Here is a 19,734-nt window from a genome sequence, read left to right as displayed (position 1 = left end):
TCAGGTGTAGCATAGAGTATGTTGTCCATCCTCCCTTCTGAGGATGGAACATTCTCTACTATTGTTGATCCAGGTTGAGGGCAAGGTCCTATTGGGGCCCACAAAGGGGTCTATTTTGTTGTTCTTGATAGAGATGACTGGAAACAATGGATAGAAGGTTTTATTTGAGGTCTAGGCCCATCAAATCTACTTGGGAATCTCAGGACCCCGATTACGGCCCCAGTTGGTGGTATGGCCTGATAGTGACTAAAGAGACATCATTAAAGTAGGCCAGTCTCTTGCCCTTATTCAGCTTCAGCTTTTGCAGTCCTTGCTTTGCTAAGGTTAGCTTTGGAGTGAGTGAGAGAACTGTAATACCAATTATTTAAATTCAGTGGTCTGAAGAAAAAAATTCTAAATTTTCTTCTTTCATCTGTCTTAATGTGGATACAAACACAAATAAGCCTTCTTACCTGTCTCACTTTTTTCCCCAGATCTTATCAGATGCAACACAGCCTCTTGAAAGTCAGAATTTTTCCCCTGTGGTGAGAGATGTAAGTTATGAAGAGTTTTATTTCATGAGTGTATTTTCTACACCATCGTGTTCTCTTCCCTCCCCTTTCTCTCTCTCTATTTTCCACTTTCTCTAGCTCTGTCCCTATGTCTCTTACTAGTTATGAGTCCATGTTTGTGTGACTAAAATGTGGATTCTAAAGACATGTCTTGTGTCATGTGCATCTAGGCTGTGATTACATCCAACGGTATATTGCCCGATAAATATAAATATATCCAGAAACTCCGAGAGAGCAGGTGAGCATTATTTTTATCTTGGAAATAATGAATATTTTAAAATGTTTCAATGTGAGTTTATGATGTTGGCCTTATACAATATGTAAAGTTTGAAAATGTCTATAATCCAAATTAAGTGACTAGATGAAATTGATGTGAGTTGTGTTTTTATGAAATAGATTTGTAATATTATTTTGGCTTTATAATAACTTATGTAGAATCATATGTAGGCAGGAATTCCAAATTAAGGTGAGTCTTTTGCAGACACCTATCACAGGAAAATAATTGTACCCATGAGTCAATGATACTCTAATACATTAACACTCACCGTCCTACCAAAGAAAAAAGTAGTCTGAGACCTCCCACCTTCTGTACCTCATAAAGAATTCTGGTCCATACTTTCAGAGAGATAAAGAATAGGGAAGCTTCCAGTGGAGGGGATGAGATATGGAACTCTGGTGGTGGGAACTGTTGGAATTGTACCCCTGTTATTTTACAATCTTGTTAATCATTAATAAATCACTAATAAAAAAGAAAAAATAATTTGGAAACATTGTTATTTCCTTGGAATATTCTGGCGCCCTTAAACTGATTGCACTTGATTTATACTTAACATCTGCTCTATTAATGACATTAAACAAAATAATCCATGCACTGAATTCTCAGGAGAAGCCACAGTGGAAAACTTGACTTCAATTTACTTGTTATCTCTACTACCTATAATAAGCAAATATGAGATCTATGCAGTACTGTATACGGTGACACTGGAAAACTTTTTCTTCATAGGCCTTAGCTTGGTTATATTTGCTTGTTTTATATGTAATAAACAGTAACTTTATTGAATAATTATCCTGAGAATAAGCAATTAAGACTGTACCTTCTCCTCCTCCTCCTTATTCAAAACATTGTTAAATCTATCGCACCATACAAAAATTTCTTTTAGGGGAAACTTCATACCTATTTGTTGCTTATAGTTCTGTGTTTCCTTCCTTCCTCCCTTCCTTCCTTCCTTCCTTCCTTCCTTCCTTCCTTCCTCTTCACTCCTTCTCCTCCTTCATCTTTTTTTTCCAGAGCACTGCTCAGCTCTGATTTATGCTGGTGTCGGGGGATTGAACCTAAAACTTTGGAGCTGCAGGCATGAGTCTTTTGTGTAACTATGCTATCTTCCTCACCTCTCTTTCTCTTTGCCCTATGCTATCTTTCCCACCCAGCTCTGTACCTCCTGATTTTTCTTATTCTTGATTCTGGTGACTTGTCTAAGATGACTAGCCATAAGGATATTTTTCACTCACTTACTCCAGATTCCATGTAACAGCTCATCTATTTGCCTCTAATTGTTTGTATTTCATGCACTTCTTCCCATATGAGATCTTCTACCAAGATATTAATAATGAAAATTAATTAAAAATAGATATTATTTTATTTTGGCCCTTGCCTTATTATGTGTTCTTCATCACTTATCACAGTGATTATTAGCCTAGAGTGTGCTGTTTGGTGACTGATGGAGTGGTCAGTGTTTGAACTTAGTAGTGAGATTAAAAAAATGTGAATATTTTATTTACTTATCTATTTGAACATCAAAATAATGTATTTTGTTAGACAAAGTATAGAAAATTATTGCTTGAAATGATATGTAACAACAAAATAATAGTCACCCCCCCCCAAGGTAAATTGTGATTGGAATGATATTAAAGGAAATTTTCATCTCACCAGTAGTATGTATATTGGGAATGGGGAAGACAGGAATATTTTACATTTATTTTTATACACTTATAAAATTAATGAAAAATTTGAATTCTGAGAATTGACTTGTCCTAAAAGGTTTTAACAACACAGTGTACAAATTAAAATCCCTGGTACTTGACCATATCCATTGCTGTACATTGATATCTGAAATTTTGGTTCAAAAGACTTTTAGTGAGTATCTTTCATATTTATGATAAAATCTAATAAGAACTGTAGAGATGGCTAGGACCTTGTCACTATTCAGAAGGTAATAGTTTGTAGGAAAGACAGAGTTATTTGTCAAGAAGATACAAATTCTAACAGGATAAATTGTGAAAAATTAAAATCCTTGCTAGTATTAGCTTTTGATTTGTTTCTACATTTGACTCATGACACTAGTAATTTCAAAGTCATGCTGTCAACTTTTCTGACCCTAAAGTTAAAGGTCAAAACAGTGTCTCATGTGGAGTATAATGAGCTTTTCCAAATGTTGTGAGGAATAAATAAAATTTCTGATGTAAAACCCCAAAGATTATTTTGGAGTTCGCTATTATTGTTAAAATAAATTTCCATTTCTCCTTTAAAAATTTTTTGTTTTTATAGGGAACGTTCTCAGTCACTTTCAATGGGTACCAAGAAAAAGGTCTTGGTTCTTGGAACTGGTTATGTCTCTGAGCCTGTACTGGAATACCTGTCAAGAGAGAACAACATAGAGATAACAGTAGGTAAATAAACCATGGTTTTTGAAGAAGGAGAAGAAAAAAATCATTTCAAAGCATGCCTCCTTTGTGAATTTTAGATAACAATTTTGTTTCTAAACTTGCAAAAAATATTTTTGGAGGTGTTAAAATGGTATTTTCCCTCTGATTAGTGGAAAGATTTCTACATTTTTTTAATTTTAAATTTTTGAAATAGGTTCAGATATGAAGAATCAACTTGCACAGTTAGGCAAGAAATACAGTATTAATCCCATTAGCATGGACATTGGTAAACAAGAAGAGAAGTTGCATTCTTTGGTGGCAAAACAAGATCTTGTCATCAGGTTAGTATCTAGAAGTAAGTGAATGCTATATGTTTTGCTGTTGTTTCACTTCTTTGTCACCTTTTTCACATCTTTCTTTGAATAAGCTTAGTATTTGTAAAGGATTTATTTATGAGAGAGAAAGAGAGAGAGAGAGAGAGAGACATAACAGTACTAATCTCCCATACATAGTACTGGAGCCAAGGATGTAATCCTGGGCTTTACACATTGAAGACTTGTATTTTCCTGCTGACTTGCCCCTTCAGCTGCAGTAAACTTTCTCATGGACATTTTCTGCCAGGAAAGTGCATGCATTAAAAGTGAAAATCTATAGATTTTCACAGAGTAAGCATACCATGAATCCATCATCCACATTAAGAAATAGGGTATAAAGGGTCCTGGGTGGTGGCACACCTGGTTGAGCGCACATGATACAATGTACAAGGACCTGGCTTCAAGCCCCCAGTTCCCACCTGCAGAAAGAAGTAGGTTATCACTGGAGACCAGTGCCTGCACAGACAAATCCTAGGATTTGTTCCTATATGATTTTATTTTTGATAGAGACAGAGAGAACTTGAAAGGGAAAGAGGAGATAGAGAAATTAAGATAGAGATACACTTGCAGCACTGTTTCACTGCTGGTGAAGTTTCCCTTCTGAAGATGCACTTAAATGGTATTCAACTAATAAAAATTCAAAACACACTAGTGTTAGTTCAGCAAAAATTTACTAATGACAGTCAGATTTTGTCAGTAATATGATTATGAAAATACGTCCTGGTTCAGAATTAAGTGTCTAGTCTTATGAATAAAATAAAAACAATGTTTTATATAGTAATGATGCTCACTGTTAAAAAAAATCCCAAAACCAAGTAAAATGAACCCACAGAATTCAAGAGTTTTCATATTGATACTAGTAAAAAATGTACCTAATTTTACTTATGATCATGTCAACACATTTCTCTTTTGATCTGTCCCCACCCAAGAACCCATATCCCCTCATCAAAGTCGGCTGTACATCCTCTACTTTTGCAGCTCACCTTCCATCCCATCACATCAGTTCTGCACTCTGAGATCAAAGGCTTGTTTTCATATGTCTTCACTTGTACTCATGCTCTGTTTCATTATTTCCTCCAGATGGGAGAAACCATTTGGTGTTCTCTCTCTTGATTTTGTCAGATAGAAAGAAAGACACCACAGCACAGCACTGACACATTCTTCAGCATGTGTGGGCCTGGCTTGAACCTGATAGTGCACAAGACAAGTGAGCTGTTTTGCTGGCCCTAGTATTTGCATTTTATATTAATCTCTTTAGTATTTCTTGTATGGCTGGTTAATGTTCTCTAACGGTTGGTCTGAAGAGCTCTTCATCTTTTCTTTCTTTTTTTTTTTCTAAATGTGAGTTTTTTTCTTTTCTTTTTAATATAACAAATATATAAATTTGTTATTGGATAAAGAAAGAAATTGAGAGTAGGGAGGTAGAGAGAGAAAGAGAGATAGAGGTACCCACAGCTCTGCTTCACCACTTGTGAAGCTTTCCCCTCTGCGGGTGGGGACCAGGGGCTTGAACCTGGGCCCTTGCCCACTGTAATGTGTGCGCTTAGCCAGGTGTGCCACCATCACCTCTTCAAACCTGATCAATAGTCTACCTGAAGTATTTGTTTTTATTCAGTACTTAGAGAGAAATGGAAAGAGGAGGGGAAGACAGAGAGGGGAGAGAAAGACAGACACCTGCAGACCTGGTTCACAGCTTGTGAAGCAACTCCCTTGCAGGTGGGGAGCCGGGGGCTCAAACCGGGATCCTTAAACGGGTCCTTGTGCTTTGTGCCACCTGCATTTAGCCGGCTGCACTACCGCCTGACTCCCTCTAATTTTTTTTTAAATTTAATTATGACTGACAAGTCTGTAGGATAAGAAGTACAATTCCACTCAATTTTCACCACCAGAGTTCTGCATCCCATCCCCTCCATTGTAGGTTTTCCTATCCTTTATCTCTCTGGGACTATGGACGCAGGATCATTATGGGGTGCAGAAGCTGAAATATCTGGTTTCTGTATTGCTTCTCCACTGCACATGGGCATTAGCAGGTCAATCCACACACCCACCCCCTTGCTATTTTTCCCTAGTGGGGCAGGGCTCTGGAGAGGTGGGGTTCCAGATACATTTGCCCAGGGAAGCCAGGACGGCAACTTGGTGACTGGAAAACATTAAGATATAAAGCACAACAAGTTGTTTAATAATTGGGAAATTAAAGGTAACAATATAGCAGATGAGATTTGGAGTCTCTTTTTTAAAATGGTAAGAAGTCTATTTTAGGTATATTCCGAGGGGCCCATGCCTTTACTAATTTTTGACTGAGCCTGACATCTAACATGCAGGTGGGATAAAGATATTGTCTGGGTAGTTGGTGTCAGAGTCAGAAATAAGACTAGAAAGCTTGATCAGGGCAGAAAGCATCTCCCAAATATGGGAAAAGTATATAAATACCATAACTGCAAACTCCATCTATCTGATCTTGGGCCCATATTCAGCACAGGAGCCTGTGTAACCTCTGCCTCCCTGTGGGTCTGAGCTTGCTTTCCATAGTCACAGCTAGGAACATTCTAGGCTGCATTCATTTCGGGACCAATCTTTCTCAAGTGGCAGTGTATGTTGACCCAGACCCCCTTTGGAGAGTGGGGCAGTCCCTATCATTGTTGTTCCACATTGAGGGCAAGGTCCTGTAGAGGCCCAAAAGTGGATACACGATGCTGTTTCTGTTGAAGGTGACCAGCAATAGTGGAGGGAAAGATCTGTTAGAAGTTTAAGCCCATGATATCTGTGTGGGAACCCCAGGGTTACCTTACTAGGGCCCTGGAAGATGGGGTTGACTGGTAATGACCAAGAGAGCCATCACTGAAGTATGTTGGTCTTTTGCCTTTATTCAGCTTTTGTAGTCCTTACTTTATCTGACAAGGTTAGCCTTACAGTGATTGAGAGAAGTAAAATAGGAAGTGGGTGAGGATTGTATCTAGGTCTAAGTAGAAACTATTTGATTAAGTACTTTCTGGTGTCTTTTTTAGGGAGTGATGATTTTAAGTAGAGTTTATTAGTACTGTTTAATCTACTTGAAAGGTGAAATTGGAAAACTCCTGATTCCTTTCTTTAAGAATGTTTTGAAATTTTTAACACTAAAATATGATAAGTAATACTTAGCAGTATTTGTAAACTTACAGTTATTTGGCAATGTATGCTGAGCAAATTAATTTGATGGTCTAAACTTTCTCCCTTTTGTTAAGCTTGTTACCTTATGTATTGCATCCTCTTGTGGCCAAGGCGTGTATCACAAGCAAAGTTAACATGGTCACTGCAAGTTACATTACACCACCAATGAAAGAATTAGAAAAGAGGTAAGGTTAAACAGTTTTCAACAAAGTAGCTTCATGGTATTATTTTCACTTTACAGTCAACTTCTCTTTCCTCCTTCTCCCACCTGCTGTAGTGTGGAAGATGCCGGCATCACAGTCATTGGTGAATTGGGATTGGACCCAGGTCTTGATCATATGCTGGCAATGGAAACAATAGATAAGGCCAAGGAAGTGGGAGCTACGGTGAGCCTCATTTAAGCCCAAAGCTCATTTAGAAATATATTCAAAGATTCAAGTTCTTGTGTACAGAAGTAACCCACTTGTGGTTTTGATTTAAAATGCGGTAACCTAGTCCTTGCATAAGTGACCTATTTATTGACTGCTTGGAATGACAGTCACTGAGCCAGCCAGTGAGAAATTTGGTCGTGAAAAATGGCTCAGCTTCAAGCAGCTTATCTCACATGATCTCTTTCAGTTTCAGTCTTGTTCCCAGATTTGGTCAGTGGATACTACACTAGGATTTTTCCGTCAATGTATTTGTACTATATTGTATGCAACACAATATAATACATTTCCTCTATTTACTGAAGAAACACTTCAAATACATTACAATGTTGCAGGTCACTTATTGTCATGCAAAGAAGACACGAAATTATGTGATTAAGACTGACAGACCCCCTGCTGATACCATAAATTATGCCTGAAATATTATGATTCCTTGTTTATTGACAAATTAATTTATTGAACTGGTTTCAGTAAAGGAATGAGAATTATCCCTATTATAGCTTATACTTTAAAAAATATTTTATTTTAAAATTGTTTTTGTTTATTTATTTTTGGTAAGGATAGAAAGAAATTGAGAGGGAAGGGGGAGACAGAGAGGGAGAGAGAAACAGAGATACTTGAAGGACTGTTTCACTGCTTGTGAAGTTTCCCCCACTGCAGCTTGAACCCAAGGTCTTGCTCAATGTAATGGTGGTATGTTCTACCAGCTGTGCCACCACCCAGTGCCTCTATCTTACACTTTGACTGCAATTAAAAAATATTAAAAGATTTAATGTTGATTTATAATTTTTTAAGATAACAGGTATAATTCTATGCCTTTTCCATCACTAGAGTTATTTTATTTTATTTTATTTTATTTTATTTTATTTTTTGTCTCCAGGGTTATTGCTGGGGCTCAGTGCTTGCTTCTGGAGGCTATTTTTTCCCTCTTGTTTCCCTTGTTGTTTACTGTTGTTATTATTGTTGTTGTTATTGATGGATAGGACAGAAAGAAATCGAGAGAGGAGAGGGAGACAGAGAGGGGAAGAGAAAGACACCTGCAGATCTGCTTCACTGCCTGGGATCCTTATGCTGGCCCTTTCGTTTAGTGCGCTTAATCCGCTGCGCTACAGCCCAGCCCCCATCACTAGAGTTCTGTATCCTCATTCCCTCCACTGGAAGCTTAATTATTTCTCCCAAGATCACAGACATGGGTTGACTATTAATTCTATAACCACATATATATATATATATTTTTTTTTTTCTATGGTAGGTTGATCCATACCCCTAGTCTGTTTCTATCTTTCCTTAGTCTGAGTACACATTTTAAGAAAAAATTTCTACCTGTATGGTAAAGCAAATGTGCAAGTCTTAGTTTAACAACTGAATTATTAAAAAATATATTCTTCTTGGGGCTGGGCAGTAAAACTGGGCACACGTGAACAATTCCCTGAATTTAAGCCCTTGGTCCCATCGTGCAGGTATGGGGGGGGGGGGCTGAGCTTCAGGAAGTGTGAAGCAGTGCTGCGGGTCTCTCTTAGATTTTTAAAAATATTTATTTATTTATTTATTTATTTTTGAGAGAGATGTACAGAGAGACAAACACCAGAGCACTACTCAGCTGTGACTTATGCTGGTACAGGGGAATGAACCTGGGGTTTTCGAGCCTCAGGATTGAGAGTCTGTTTGCATAACCGTTATTCTATCTCCCCCTGCCTTCTTTTAGATTATTAAAAATTTTTATTTATTAAGGGGAAATATTGTCAAGACCATAGGATAAGAGAGGTATAATTCCACACACAATTCCCACTACTAGAGCTCCGTTTCCAGTCCCCTCCCTTGAAAGCTTTCCTATTCTTTATCCCTCTGGGAGCATGAACCCAGGCCTTCTCAATTTCTCTGTCTTATCAAAATTAAGTAAACATTTAAAAACAACAAAAATATTTAAAAATAGATACTTCTTTAGTGTTTTGTTTTTATTGATATTTGAGTGCTTTGACAGTCTGTAGTAAGGCTTGAGATTTACAAATGAGAAAAGTATTTGAGATATTATTACTCTGTTGGTATAGGAATTATATATTAAAGTTTCTTTGTTATTTTATTGGGGGATTAATAGTTGACAGTACAATTATTGACATATGGATTCAATTTTTCATGTCCCTGTGATAGACATTTTCACTCCAATTCAGGTTCATTTCCCAACACCCTCACCATCCTCTCCCCTCCCCTTTGCCACCATAGTCCTTTATTTTGGTGCAGTGTACCACACCCAGTCTGAATTTCACTTTCTGTTTTCCTTTTCGATCCTTGTTTCTTAAGTTCCATCTATCTGTAAGTGATATTATAAGATATTTGTCCTTTTCTTTTCTTTTTGAATATTTATTTCCTATTGTTGCCCTTGTTGTTTCATTGTTGTAGCTGTTGTTGTTGTTGATGATGTCGTTGTTAGATAAGACAGAGAAATGGAAAGAGGAGGGGAAGACAGAGAGGAGGAGAGAAAGAGACACCTGCTGACCTGCTTCACCGCCTGTGAAGTGACTCCTCTGTAGGTGGGGAGCCGGGGGCTCCAATTGGGATCCTTATGCCGGTCCTTGCGCTTTGTACCACATGCGCTTAACCCACTGCGCTACCGCCAGACTCCCATTTGTCCTTTTCTTTTTTGGCTTATTTCACTATCTTTTAAACTTAAGAAGGAACTACTAGGTATGAAAATGTGATGGATCAGGTGAAATGCTTGCGATATGTCTATGTATATTTGCTAAAAAAAAGTATCCAAATATACTTTGAAATACAAAAGTCATGAGGAAATTAGCACACATGACATAATAGTTGAATTGTTTTTTCAGAGTTGGGCCCTCTTATGATTTCACAACTCTTGGATGAACTCCTCCCCTCATTGAAATAGAGAGACAGGAGGCCAGGTGGTGGCGCACCTGGTTGAGTGCACATGTTACAATGCACAATGACCTGGGTTCGAGCCCCCGGGTCCCCACCTGTAAGGAGAAAGCTTTGCAAATGGTGAAGCAGGGCTTTAGGTGTCTCTCTGTCTCTCTTCCTCTCTATTACCCCTTCCCTCTCAACTCTGGCTGTCTCTAAATATTAAAGATAATAAAAAATCTAAATAAAAAAATAGAGAGATAAGGGAGCCGGGCAGTTGCACAGCCTGTTAAGCACACATGGAGCAAAGTGCAAAAACTGGTGTAATGATCCAGGTTTGAGCCCGGGCTTCCCACCTGCAGGGGGATCACTTCACAAGCGGTGAAGCAGGTCTGCAGGTATCTTTCTCTCCTCTTTTATCTTCCCCTCCTCTTTCCATTTCTCTCTGTCCTATCCAATAGCAACGGCAATCACAACAACAACAAGGGCAATAAAATGGGGAAAATGGCCTCCAGAAACAGTGGATTTGTAGTGCTGGCACCAAGCCCCAGTGATAACCCTGGAGGCAAACAGCAGCAACAACAAACCCAGTAGGTGCTATTATTAAAACAAAAAAATAGCTAGAGAGGGAGATGGTACTTCCACAGCAGATGCCCTGTCATGGGAGCTGTTTCTTCAGTCCAATAATTAGATTTTTAAAATGTGTTACTTATTTATTAATTTAGGAAGTGTTGTTTTATAAGACTGTAGGTATTTCAATGGTATACTTCTACATCTCTCCAAAATAAGGGTTAGCACACCTCACTTATACCCAAAGTACTATTGGTCCTCCACCAGTGGAACACGAGTGTATAAACCTTTTATTCTCTTCTCTACTCTCCTAGTGCCCTCAAGTCTGCAGAAATGTTGAACAAAATATCAGTCACAATATAAATGTATTGTTTAAGTATATGTACTATGTATTTGAACAGTAAATTATTTAAACATGTATTTTACGTATGCTTTAAAACTGAACATTAGTGCAGTTCTGTACTAGTGTTTAACCATATGTATTATTCATATAGATTACTCATATATACTATACATATGTGTGTGAATATATATGTGGATATGGATGTTTATGTTTTTGAAAGCCTTATTCACTTAAAAAAAGGAAAAGCATTAGCAATTTGACCTCATCTGTGTTACTGTACTCACTCATTAAGCTATATTATTCTCCCGTATTTATTTTTTAATTCTCACTAACTTATCAATTCTTTAATCTACAGATTGAATCTTATACTTCCTACTGTGGTGGGCTTCCAGCTCCTGAACATTCAGACAATCCTTTGAGATACAAATTCAGCTGGAGTCCTGTGGGAGTTTTGATGAACATAATGCAGCCTGCCACCTATCTGCTGAATGGAAAGGTGAAGGAAAAAACCCAACACTCTAGCAGTACAAACCTGCAGTAACTGCCTAACCAAGTCCAAACTCTAATGGTGACTGTGTTACTTGTCCGTCATTCTACCTCCTTTCATATTTCCCAAGGTGTATTTCTGGTTCCATTTAGTGTGCCCTCCTCCCCTTCCCCAGTCAAGCATATGCTTACTCTTTGCTCTTCCTCTTCATACATGGTTTTGGCAATTTAAGAACTCACATATTAACTCCTCTCTCTCTGTCTTTTTCTCACTCTCTCTCTGCCATCTTATGATTTATTTCGGCATGACAGACATTCTCTACATCCTTATAATGTGCTAAACTTGGGGTAAGGTACCCTGAATGGAACTCCTGCCATCTCTATTGGAATGGGGTAGTTCTCAGAATGCATGTTTGGTGGATCAAGGAAGTATGTGAAAACTTTCATTACTAGTGGTTGTGTACCAGAATGTCAGAACTCTCTGAATTTAGTATTTTCATTACTTTACAACAAAGAGGCCATGGCTCAAGAAGAATGCCCATGATCAACCAGGTGGGGTTCAAATCTAGCTCTAGCTAGCTCCAAAGTCTTTTCCTTCCATTTTTACTGAATCGACTCATGGCTCAGTGCTGTCACATAGATCCCGCTCTGCTCAACAGAATACTCTTGGATGTGTCACCAGTCCTTAGCAAATATAAGCTGGGTGGAGAAGGGGATTGTGATAAGCACTCAGGAGAAAAAAAAAAGTTATTTTCTGGCAGCAGGTGTTGTGTTTACTGAGTTTGAAGTTTTTCCCTCTCATCCTGAACCCCTTTTGTTCAGACAAGAGTGCTTTTTGCAACTCTCTGACACTCTGAAGGACACCAGGAGAAAAGCATAATATTTTTCTCTGCTTTGCAAAAATTAAAATTTTTGTTGAGGTCCTGATCAAGTTTATGCTTGTGGATGTAGCTTTTGTGATCACTCCAGCCTCTGGTCACTGTTCTTTTATTGCAATACCTACATTTTGTCTGGGTATAAGAAATTTTCCAGATGCTGTATTATTCATTCAGCATTTCAAGTGTACCATTCTGTCTTCCTACCCAGGTTGTTAAAGTATCATTGCATTCTTTCTCACCACCCCCTCAGCCACCATCACTCTCCACCACTGTGTAGGGCTTGATTCATTGCTGTAGTGGGAGGACATAATGAGACAATGAAGGAGCCAAGCAGCCATTCTGGCTCCTACTTAGTGATGAAACCTTAAACTGTTCTAACAGCCTAGGAAGGGGCTGAGGAATTAGGATCTTGCCCTCACTGCCCTACATCCTTACAGTGATGGTTAGCCACCGATATGATTTCTAACTTCTTACCCTCATTTCTTTCTTTTAGTTGCAGATTTGACATTGGTTTAAAAATGTGTAGAATTTTAGCAGTGTAATTTCAGACCTCACAGGTGTTTTTTATAATTCATTGTACCTACCACCAAAGTTCCTGTGCGCCCTCCCCCCCCCCCCCCCGTTAACCACTTTAGTCTTTACAAAGTCTGAGAGACGGTTCGTTCTAGCCATATTTCATTTTCTTTGTTGTAGTCATTGGGATAAGTTTTTCAGAGATAGAGTGAGAGATGATAGAGGTATAGAGAAAGAGAGTGTGTGGGCACACAGTAGCACTGAAGCTTAATTCTATGTGGTGGGGACTGGACTTGAACCTGGCTGCTGCATATGACAAAGCAAGCACACTCTCAAGGTGAGCCATTTTCTGGTTTTCCCATTCTCATTCTAATGCTTCTGATCTCCTTCCACAAATTTAGAGACAACTACTGTGCCTCCTTTTAGGACTGTTTCTCCCATAGTTGGTGGTACACTTTTTCTTCTGGGTGGTACTTGGGAATGGCATGGCAGAGTTCTGTTATCATCTACTAGATCCTCTCCCAAACCACTCACATATAAACAGATACTCTAACTGACTGTGTCTGTTCTGAAAAAGTTTTGAAATAGGTTACCTACCTAGCCCCCCAGTTTGCCAGAAAACTCAGTTTAGCAGCCCCTCTTTTGAATGAAACCTACCTAGTATTACTAAAAATCATGTGACTAATCTCAGGAGTATAATTGCTGATACAACCTGGCATGTCAATCAGTAACCCGCCCAAAATACTGATCAGGAAGAAAGTTCAATTAAGGGGACAGTGTAGCGCAGGGGAAATACTGTAGCTGTTAGAATCAGATAGACCTGGGATTAAATCTACCTCTGTGTGACTCTCTTCCTTAATGGGGTCACTGCAAGGATCAAAGCATGTCATGCCTCTTGTGTACAGTGGGTTCTGAATAAATGAGTTTACATTTCCTGCATTAAGTTTCTTATTTAACTATCAAATTCATTATAGGCAGTTCACAATGCATAATGCATAATGGATATGTTTGTGTGTATGGGGTTTTGTGTGTATGGGGGTTTGTGTGTATGTGTGTGGGGGGAATGAAGATTAATATTAAGTATTTCAGTTTGCAGTAGTGAGTAATAATAATAAGCCTGCTTCTTCTGGAAGTGGGCTTTGAGTGTGAACATTAAAAAAAAGGCAGCAAATTGTGATTATTTATTTATTATCAGAGCACTGATCAGCTCTGGCTTATGGTGCTGCTGAGGATTGAACCTGGGACCTTGTAGTTTCAGGCATGGGGTACTTTTGCATAATCATTATACTATTTCTTAACTTTGAATGTGAGCACTATTGAGACAGAAAACTTTTTTTCCCTGCCAAATAGGTAAATTTCTTTCAGTCTTTAAGCCACTGATAGGCTATTAAGCTGGACGGAGCTTATTAATCAAACCCATGGATGCCTCTTGAAATGCAAATCCAACTTGATAGCTTTGACCCAGCACTTTTGGGTTCAGTTAAGCTTAAGCAGCTTCCAGTCTCTTTAAATGGATCATTGTCATTAAGGTTACAATTTTCTGTTTTCTTCACTAAGATCTTATGATAGACCACTGAACTAGCAGACTCCTTACTGTTTATTAATTTGTTGAGATATAGTTACTTATTGATTTTTTTTTCTTAAAAATCACCCTCACCATCAAACAAGAAACAGAACTTTAAAATTGCCATAAATTATGGAAGTTATATGGGTGTGGAGACCCTAGAGGTTGACACTTTCTATTAGGGTAGTTTTTTTTTTTTTTTAATTAGACTCCTGATGAAAGAAATTCATTTTGAGTAAGTAATGCAGAAATGGTCTCTTTGGAAATGTTTGTAATATAGTCTGAAAAAAGTTTGCTGAGGCACATAAAAAACATTTCTCACTTGCTTCATTCACTCAGGGAATTTTCAGTGGTGTTTGATGCTCTGCAAAATGAACCTTTTAACAGAAAAGACTCACTGTCTTGACTGTGCAGTCAGCATCGCCCATTTCCATGTGGGCCTTTCTTTAAACATGTTTCCATTATCTCTCTCCTGTCAAGGCAAATGCAGAACTTCCCTAGCAATAAACTCTGGGGACCATTCAGTTTAGTGGAAGTCTACTTTGAGCAAATTTCTCTAAATCCATCAGACAATGTATCATCCAGATAGCATAAAACTAGCTCTCATACATAGAGGTGTTTCTTTTATTTATTTATTTATTTTTACCTTTTTTTTAATTTAAGAAAGGAGATATTAACAAAACCATAAGATAAGAGGGGTACAGTTCCACACAATTCCCACCACCTGATCTCCATATCCCATCCCCTCCCCTGATAGATTTCCCATTCTCAATCTCTCTAGGAATATGGACCCAAGGTCACTGTGGGATGCAGAAGGTGGAAGGTCTGGCTTCTGTAATTGCTTCCCTGCTGAACATGGGCGTTGACTGGTCCATCCATACTCCCAGTCTGCCTCTCTCTTTCCCTAGTAGGGTAGGTCTCTGGGGAAGTGGAGCTCCAGGACACATTGGTGGGGTCTTCAGTCCAGGGAAGCCTGGCCGGCATCCTGATGGCATCTGGAACCTTGTGGCTGAAAAGAGAGTTAACATACAAAGCCAAAAAAATTGTTGAACAACCATGGACCTAAAGACTGGAATAGTGCAGATGAAGTGTTGGGGGGTATTCCCTGCAGGCTCTTGTGTACTTCTGCTTTCAGGTATATATTTTTCCCTAGTTTATGGGCATGTGTGAACATATGCTCTATCTCAGGGGACCCGGTCTATATCTAGGTTTGGGGACTTTATTGGGGAGTGGAACACCTGGAATGGAATTAGAGAATACTATGAAAGGAAAGGTCTCACCCAAGTGATGAAGCTGAATGGTTGTCATTCCACACCTGAAGTCTCTGGACACAGTCTGAAGTGAAGCATGCTGGGGGGCACTCCTTGCGTTGATTGGGTTGTGATCCATGGATGCAATATTATTTGACATAGAGGTGTTTCTTTTAGAATGTTCTCAGCTTTTTTTTTTCTTTTTTTTTCTTTTAATATTTATTTTATTTATTCCCTTTTGTTGCCCTTGTTGTTTTATTTTTTTTTCTTTCTTTTTTTATTTTTATTTTTATTTATTTATTTATTTTATTTTATTTAAGAAAGGATTAATTAACAAAACCATAGGGTAGGAGGGGTACAACTCCACACAATTCCCACCGCCCAATCTCCATATCCCACCCCCTCCCCCGATAGCTTTCCCATTCTCTATCCCTCTGGGAGCATGGACCCAGGGTCATTGAGGGTTGCAGAAGGTAGAAGGTCTGGCTTCTGTAATTGCTTCCCCGCTGAACATGGGCGTTGACTGGTCGGTCCATACTCCCAGTCTGCCTCTCTCTTTCCCTAGTAGGGTGGGTCTCTGGGGGTTCTCAGCTTTTTTAAAAATATAGTTTACAAAGAAAATGATACATATATGAGGTGTACAATGTGATGATTTTATTATATGCATTTGTGAACAGATTTCTGCCATTGAATTCAGACATTCATCACATTACATGTGTGTACCCTTCTTTAATCTTGCTGAGAACACATGAGTTCTCCCGTCTTGGGAAATTTCAAATATAGAATACAATATTGCCAACCATAGTCACCATGTAATGCATTAGATCCTGAGACCTTATTCATCTTGCAACTGAACTTATGTACTTTTTTATAGACTTTTTTTCTTTTTCCAATGATAGGGTCTTACCACTCTGGGCTGACTTTTTCAGATATATGTATTTATAGTAAGAGGGGTGGTGGGGGGGGAGGGAAACAGAGAGAGACAGAGAGGGAGACTGGGACCATAGTACTGAAGTATGGTGAATGAGGAAGCAGTACACTGTACAAGTAAGCTATTATTTTTTCCTGGCCCTGGATAGCTTCCTGTTAACCTCTCCCAATAGTCCCTGATAACCACCATCTTACTCTTCTGTTTCTATGAAATTTTTTTTTCAGATTCTACATGTAAACTATACTAGAAATATTTGTCTTTCTCAAAAAAAAAAAAAAAAGAAGAAGAAAAAGAAAAAGAAGAAGAAATACAGCAATGAAATGACAGATTCTGGCCTCAAAGTGCAGTCCTAAAAAGGCCATCAAGAGTAGATATCTCTCTCAGTAAGATCACTATTTGAGTTGATACTCTGTTCACTGTGGGAACTAGGAAGTAAATCAAAAGCAACAACATTTTAACTGTCCACTACTGAGTACTTAGCTCAAAGAACCACAGCAGCTTTGTAACCGTTGATTGCCAAAGAAAATCTCAGTTTGCTTAATGTCTAGAGAATAAGAGAAAAAAAGTAACTATTTGACTATCACAATTTTCAGAGGAAGACAGAATGGTAGTGTTAATGGATGTGGGATTTCTCTCTATCTTCAAAGTGCATGCTTCACTGAATGCTTACTGTGTGCAAAGCACTATGCACAAAGTACTGCATAATAAACTTTGTGAAGGGGGCTGGGTGGTAGCGCAGTGGCTTAAGCACACAGAGGCCGAAGTGCAAGGACCCGCACAAGGAACCCGGTTCAAGCCACCAGTCCTCCACCTGCAAGGGGGGGGGGTCGTTTCGCAAGCAGTGAAGCAGGTCTGCAGATGTCTATCTTTTTCTCTTTTTCTCTCCCTCTCTGTCTTCCCTCAATTTCTCTCTGTCATATCCAACAACAACAATGGAAAAAATAAGACTAGCAGGAGCTGTGGATTCTAGTGCAGGCACTGTGCCCCAGCAATAACCCTGGAGGCATTAAAAAAAAAAGAAAAGAAAAACTTGTGAAAAGATATAAAATGTATAATAAAAGCATTTGTTTAGCTCATCTCAAGTAAAGAAAGTTCCTTCAGATTAAAAAAAAAAGAAATATTTGTTTTTCTTTTTCTGCTTTATTTCACTTAGCTTAATTCAGACATACTTGCTTTTTGTAGCTTTAAACAAGTGTTTAAAAATTAGTTCTAGCTGTCAGCAAGACAAAATCCAGTTCCACCAGCATGTCCAGGCAGAGTACACAGCCCCAGTGTTAATTACATTCCCAGATACTTTCCATTCTTTCAAGGATTATAAACTCATTAGCAAGATGGCTCACTTGAATAGTGTATCTGCTTTGTCAAACACATGGCCCAGGTTCAAGCCTATCTCATACAGCACTAGAGGAAGCTTCAGAGCTATGGTGTCTTTCCCTCTTTTTTTTTTTTAATTCTTTTATTATCTTTATTTATTTATTGGCTAGAGACAGTCAGAAATTGAGAGGGAAGGGGGAGATAGAGAGGGAAAGAGAGAGAAACACCTGCAGACCTGCCTCGCTACTCACAAAGCTTTGCCCCTGCAAGTGAGTGGGGGTTCAAACCTGGACCCTTGCACATTGAAACATGTGAGCTCAACCAGGTGTGCCACCACCCGGCCCCCGACTCTCACTCTCTTTCTGTCTGAAAAAGTGTGCTTGGAGCTGTGAAGCCCCAGTTACTACAAAATAAGCAAGCAAGCAAATAAACAACAGGATGATTATAAACCTCCCAAACACCAAGAAAAAAAAATAAAGGAAAACAATGTTTCACTGTCTTTTAACTGTGTGCAAAAGGATATGGCTAAGAGTAGAACTGAGAAATCAGAATTTGGGAATAATTCATTCAACTTCTTGTCAGAGTAAGATGGAAGAGTGGGTAGCACTTTTTGGAGTTATCACTGCACGGTCAATTCGCTGTCTCTTTTCTGAGGGAATACGTCTCCCTCTTTCCTTGCTCTTCCCAAACAACCCCAGGCTGAATACTCTTTAGTAAGACCCCTGTCAGATGATGGACTTTAAGTGTTTACTCAATGAGTGAAAGGGAAAATGGAGACAAAAATTGGATCTTATTTCTCACTCTTTTGTTCCCACCACAATAGGCATGATTTCTATAGTAGGTGATCAGTAAATTTAGGCTGTGTGAATGAAATATCAAAAATAATAAAGGAAAAATAATACAATGAGAGTATTTCCACTGCTACTTGAGTCTAGAAGACATTTGAATGAGTATCTTCTTTGTGGTCCATAGTATAGGTTATTTAAAGACAATATAAAACTCTACTGGTACACAGTTTAGTGCCATCTTATTTGGAAGTAAGAAAAGAGAACAAAATCTCAGTAAAAAGCTAAATGGTCTGAGTCAGATTTTTTAAAACTTTGGAAAACAACAACCTTATGAATTATGAAATTAATGGAGTAATATGAGTATGGATGCTGGTTTATGGTTCATAATTCTTCCTTCCAAATACTTTACCAATTTCTTTCAAAACTTTAATTTGTGCAAATCATGCAGGTAACACAAATAAATCCCATTGTTATGACATTACATATATCTTTTAAATTTTCCTCAGGTGATGAATGTCACAGGAGGCATCTCCTTTCTGGATTCAGTTACTACCATGGACTATTTCCCAGGATTAAATTTAGAAGGCTATCCTAACAGAGACAGCACCAAGTATGCTGAGATTTATGGCATTCAGTCTGCTCACACGTTATTGAGGGGCACCCTGAGATACAAGGTAAGCAGTTGTACTTAAGATGAAATGCATTGCATATTTTGATGTGAGTAATGTGTGTGCTTGATTTCCATAGAAATTAATATTGTAAACCAAAGTGAACTCTATGTTCTTAGGTCTTTTTGACTGCTGTAGGTGATAGCACAAAATGGCTTGAGCAAAAGGGACATTTTTGACTGAGAAAGAGTAGTGGCAAATGATGGATCTGTTTCAGACACAGACTGGGGACTGTAGGACTCCTACTGATGTATCCTCACTCTCAACTATTGTCATTCATCTTCACCATCATTTTTTTTTTCTTTTTCGCACCACCAGAACTATCACTGGGGCTTGGTACTTGTCTGGTGACTCCATTATTTCAATATCCTTTTTTTTTTTTTTTTTTAATAAATACTCAGTGACAGTAAGAGAGGGAGGGAAAGAGAGA

General features: G+C 38.5%; 1 protein-coding gene across 1 annotated transcript in view; it reads left to right on the top strand.

The window, feature by feature from the left end:
- Positions 1-19,734, top strand: part of AASS (aminoadipate-semialdehyde synthase) — a 65,127-nt gene that overhangs the window by 34,926 nt on the left and 10,467 nt on the right. Inside the window, exons 12-19 of the mRNA XM_007525002.3 lie at positions 474-533; positions 722-789; positions 3,097-3,218; positions 3,409-3,535; positions 6,790-6,900; positions 6,993-7,101; positions 11,268-11,408; positions 19,143-19,310. Of these exons, the coding sequence (XP_007525064.2) occupies positions 474-533; positions 722-789; positions 3,097-3,218; positions 3,409-3,535; positions 6,790-6,900; positions 6,993-7,101; positions 11,268-11,408; positions 19,143-19,310 (906 nt within the window). The remainder of the gene's footprint in view (positions 1-473; positions 534-721; positions 790-3,096; positions 3,219-3,408; positions 3,536-6,789; positions 6,901-6,992; positions 7,102-11,267; positions 11,409-19,142; positions 19,311-19,734) is intronic.

The sequence above is a fragment of the Erinaceus europaeus genome, chromosome 8, assembly GCF_950295315.1.
Source record: "Erinaceus europaeus chromosome 8, mEriEur2.1, whole genome shotgun sequence".
In the NCBI taxonomy this organism is placed as follows: Eukaryota; Metazoa; Chordata; class Mammalia; order Eulipotyphla; family Erinaceidae; genus Erinaceus; species Erinaceus europaeus.
This window is presented reverse-complemented; position numbering and strand designations above follow the sequence as displayed.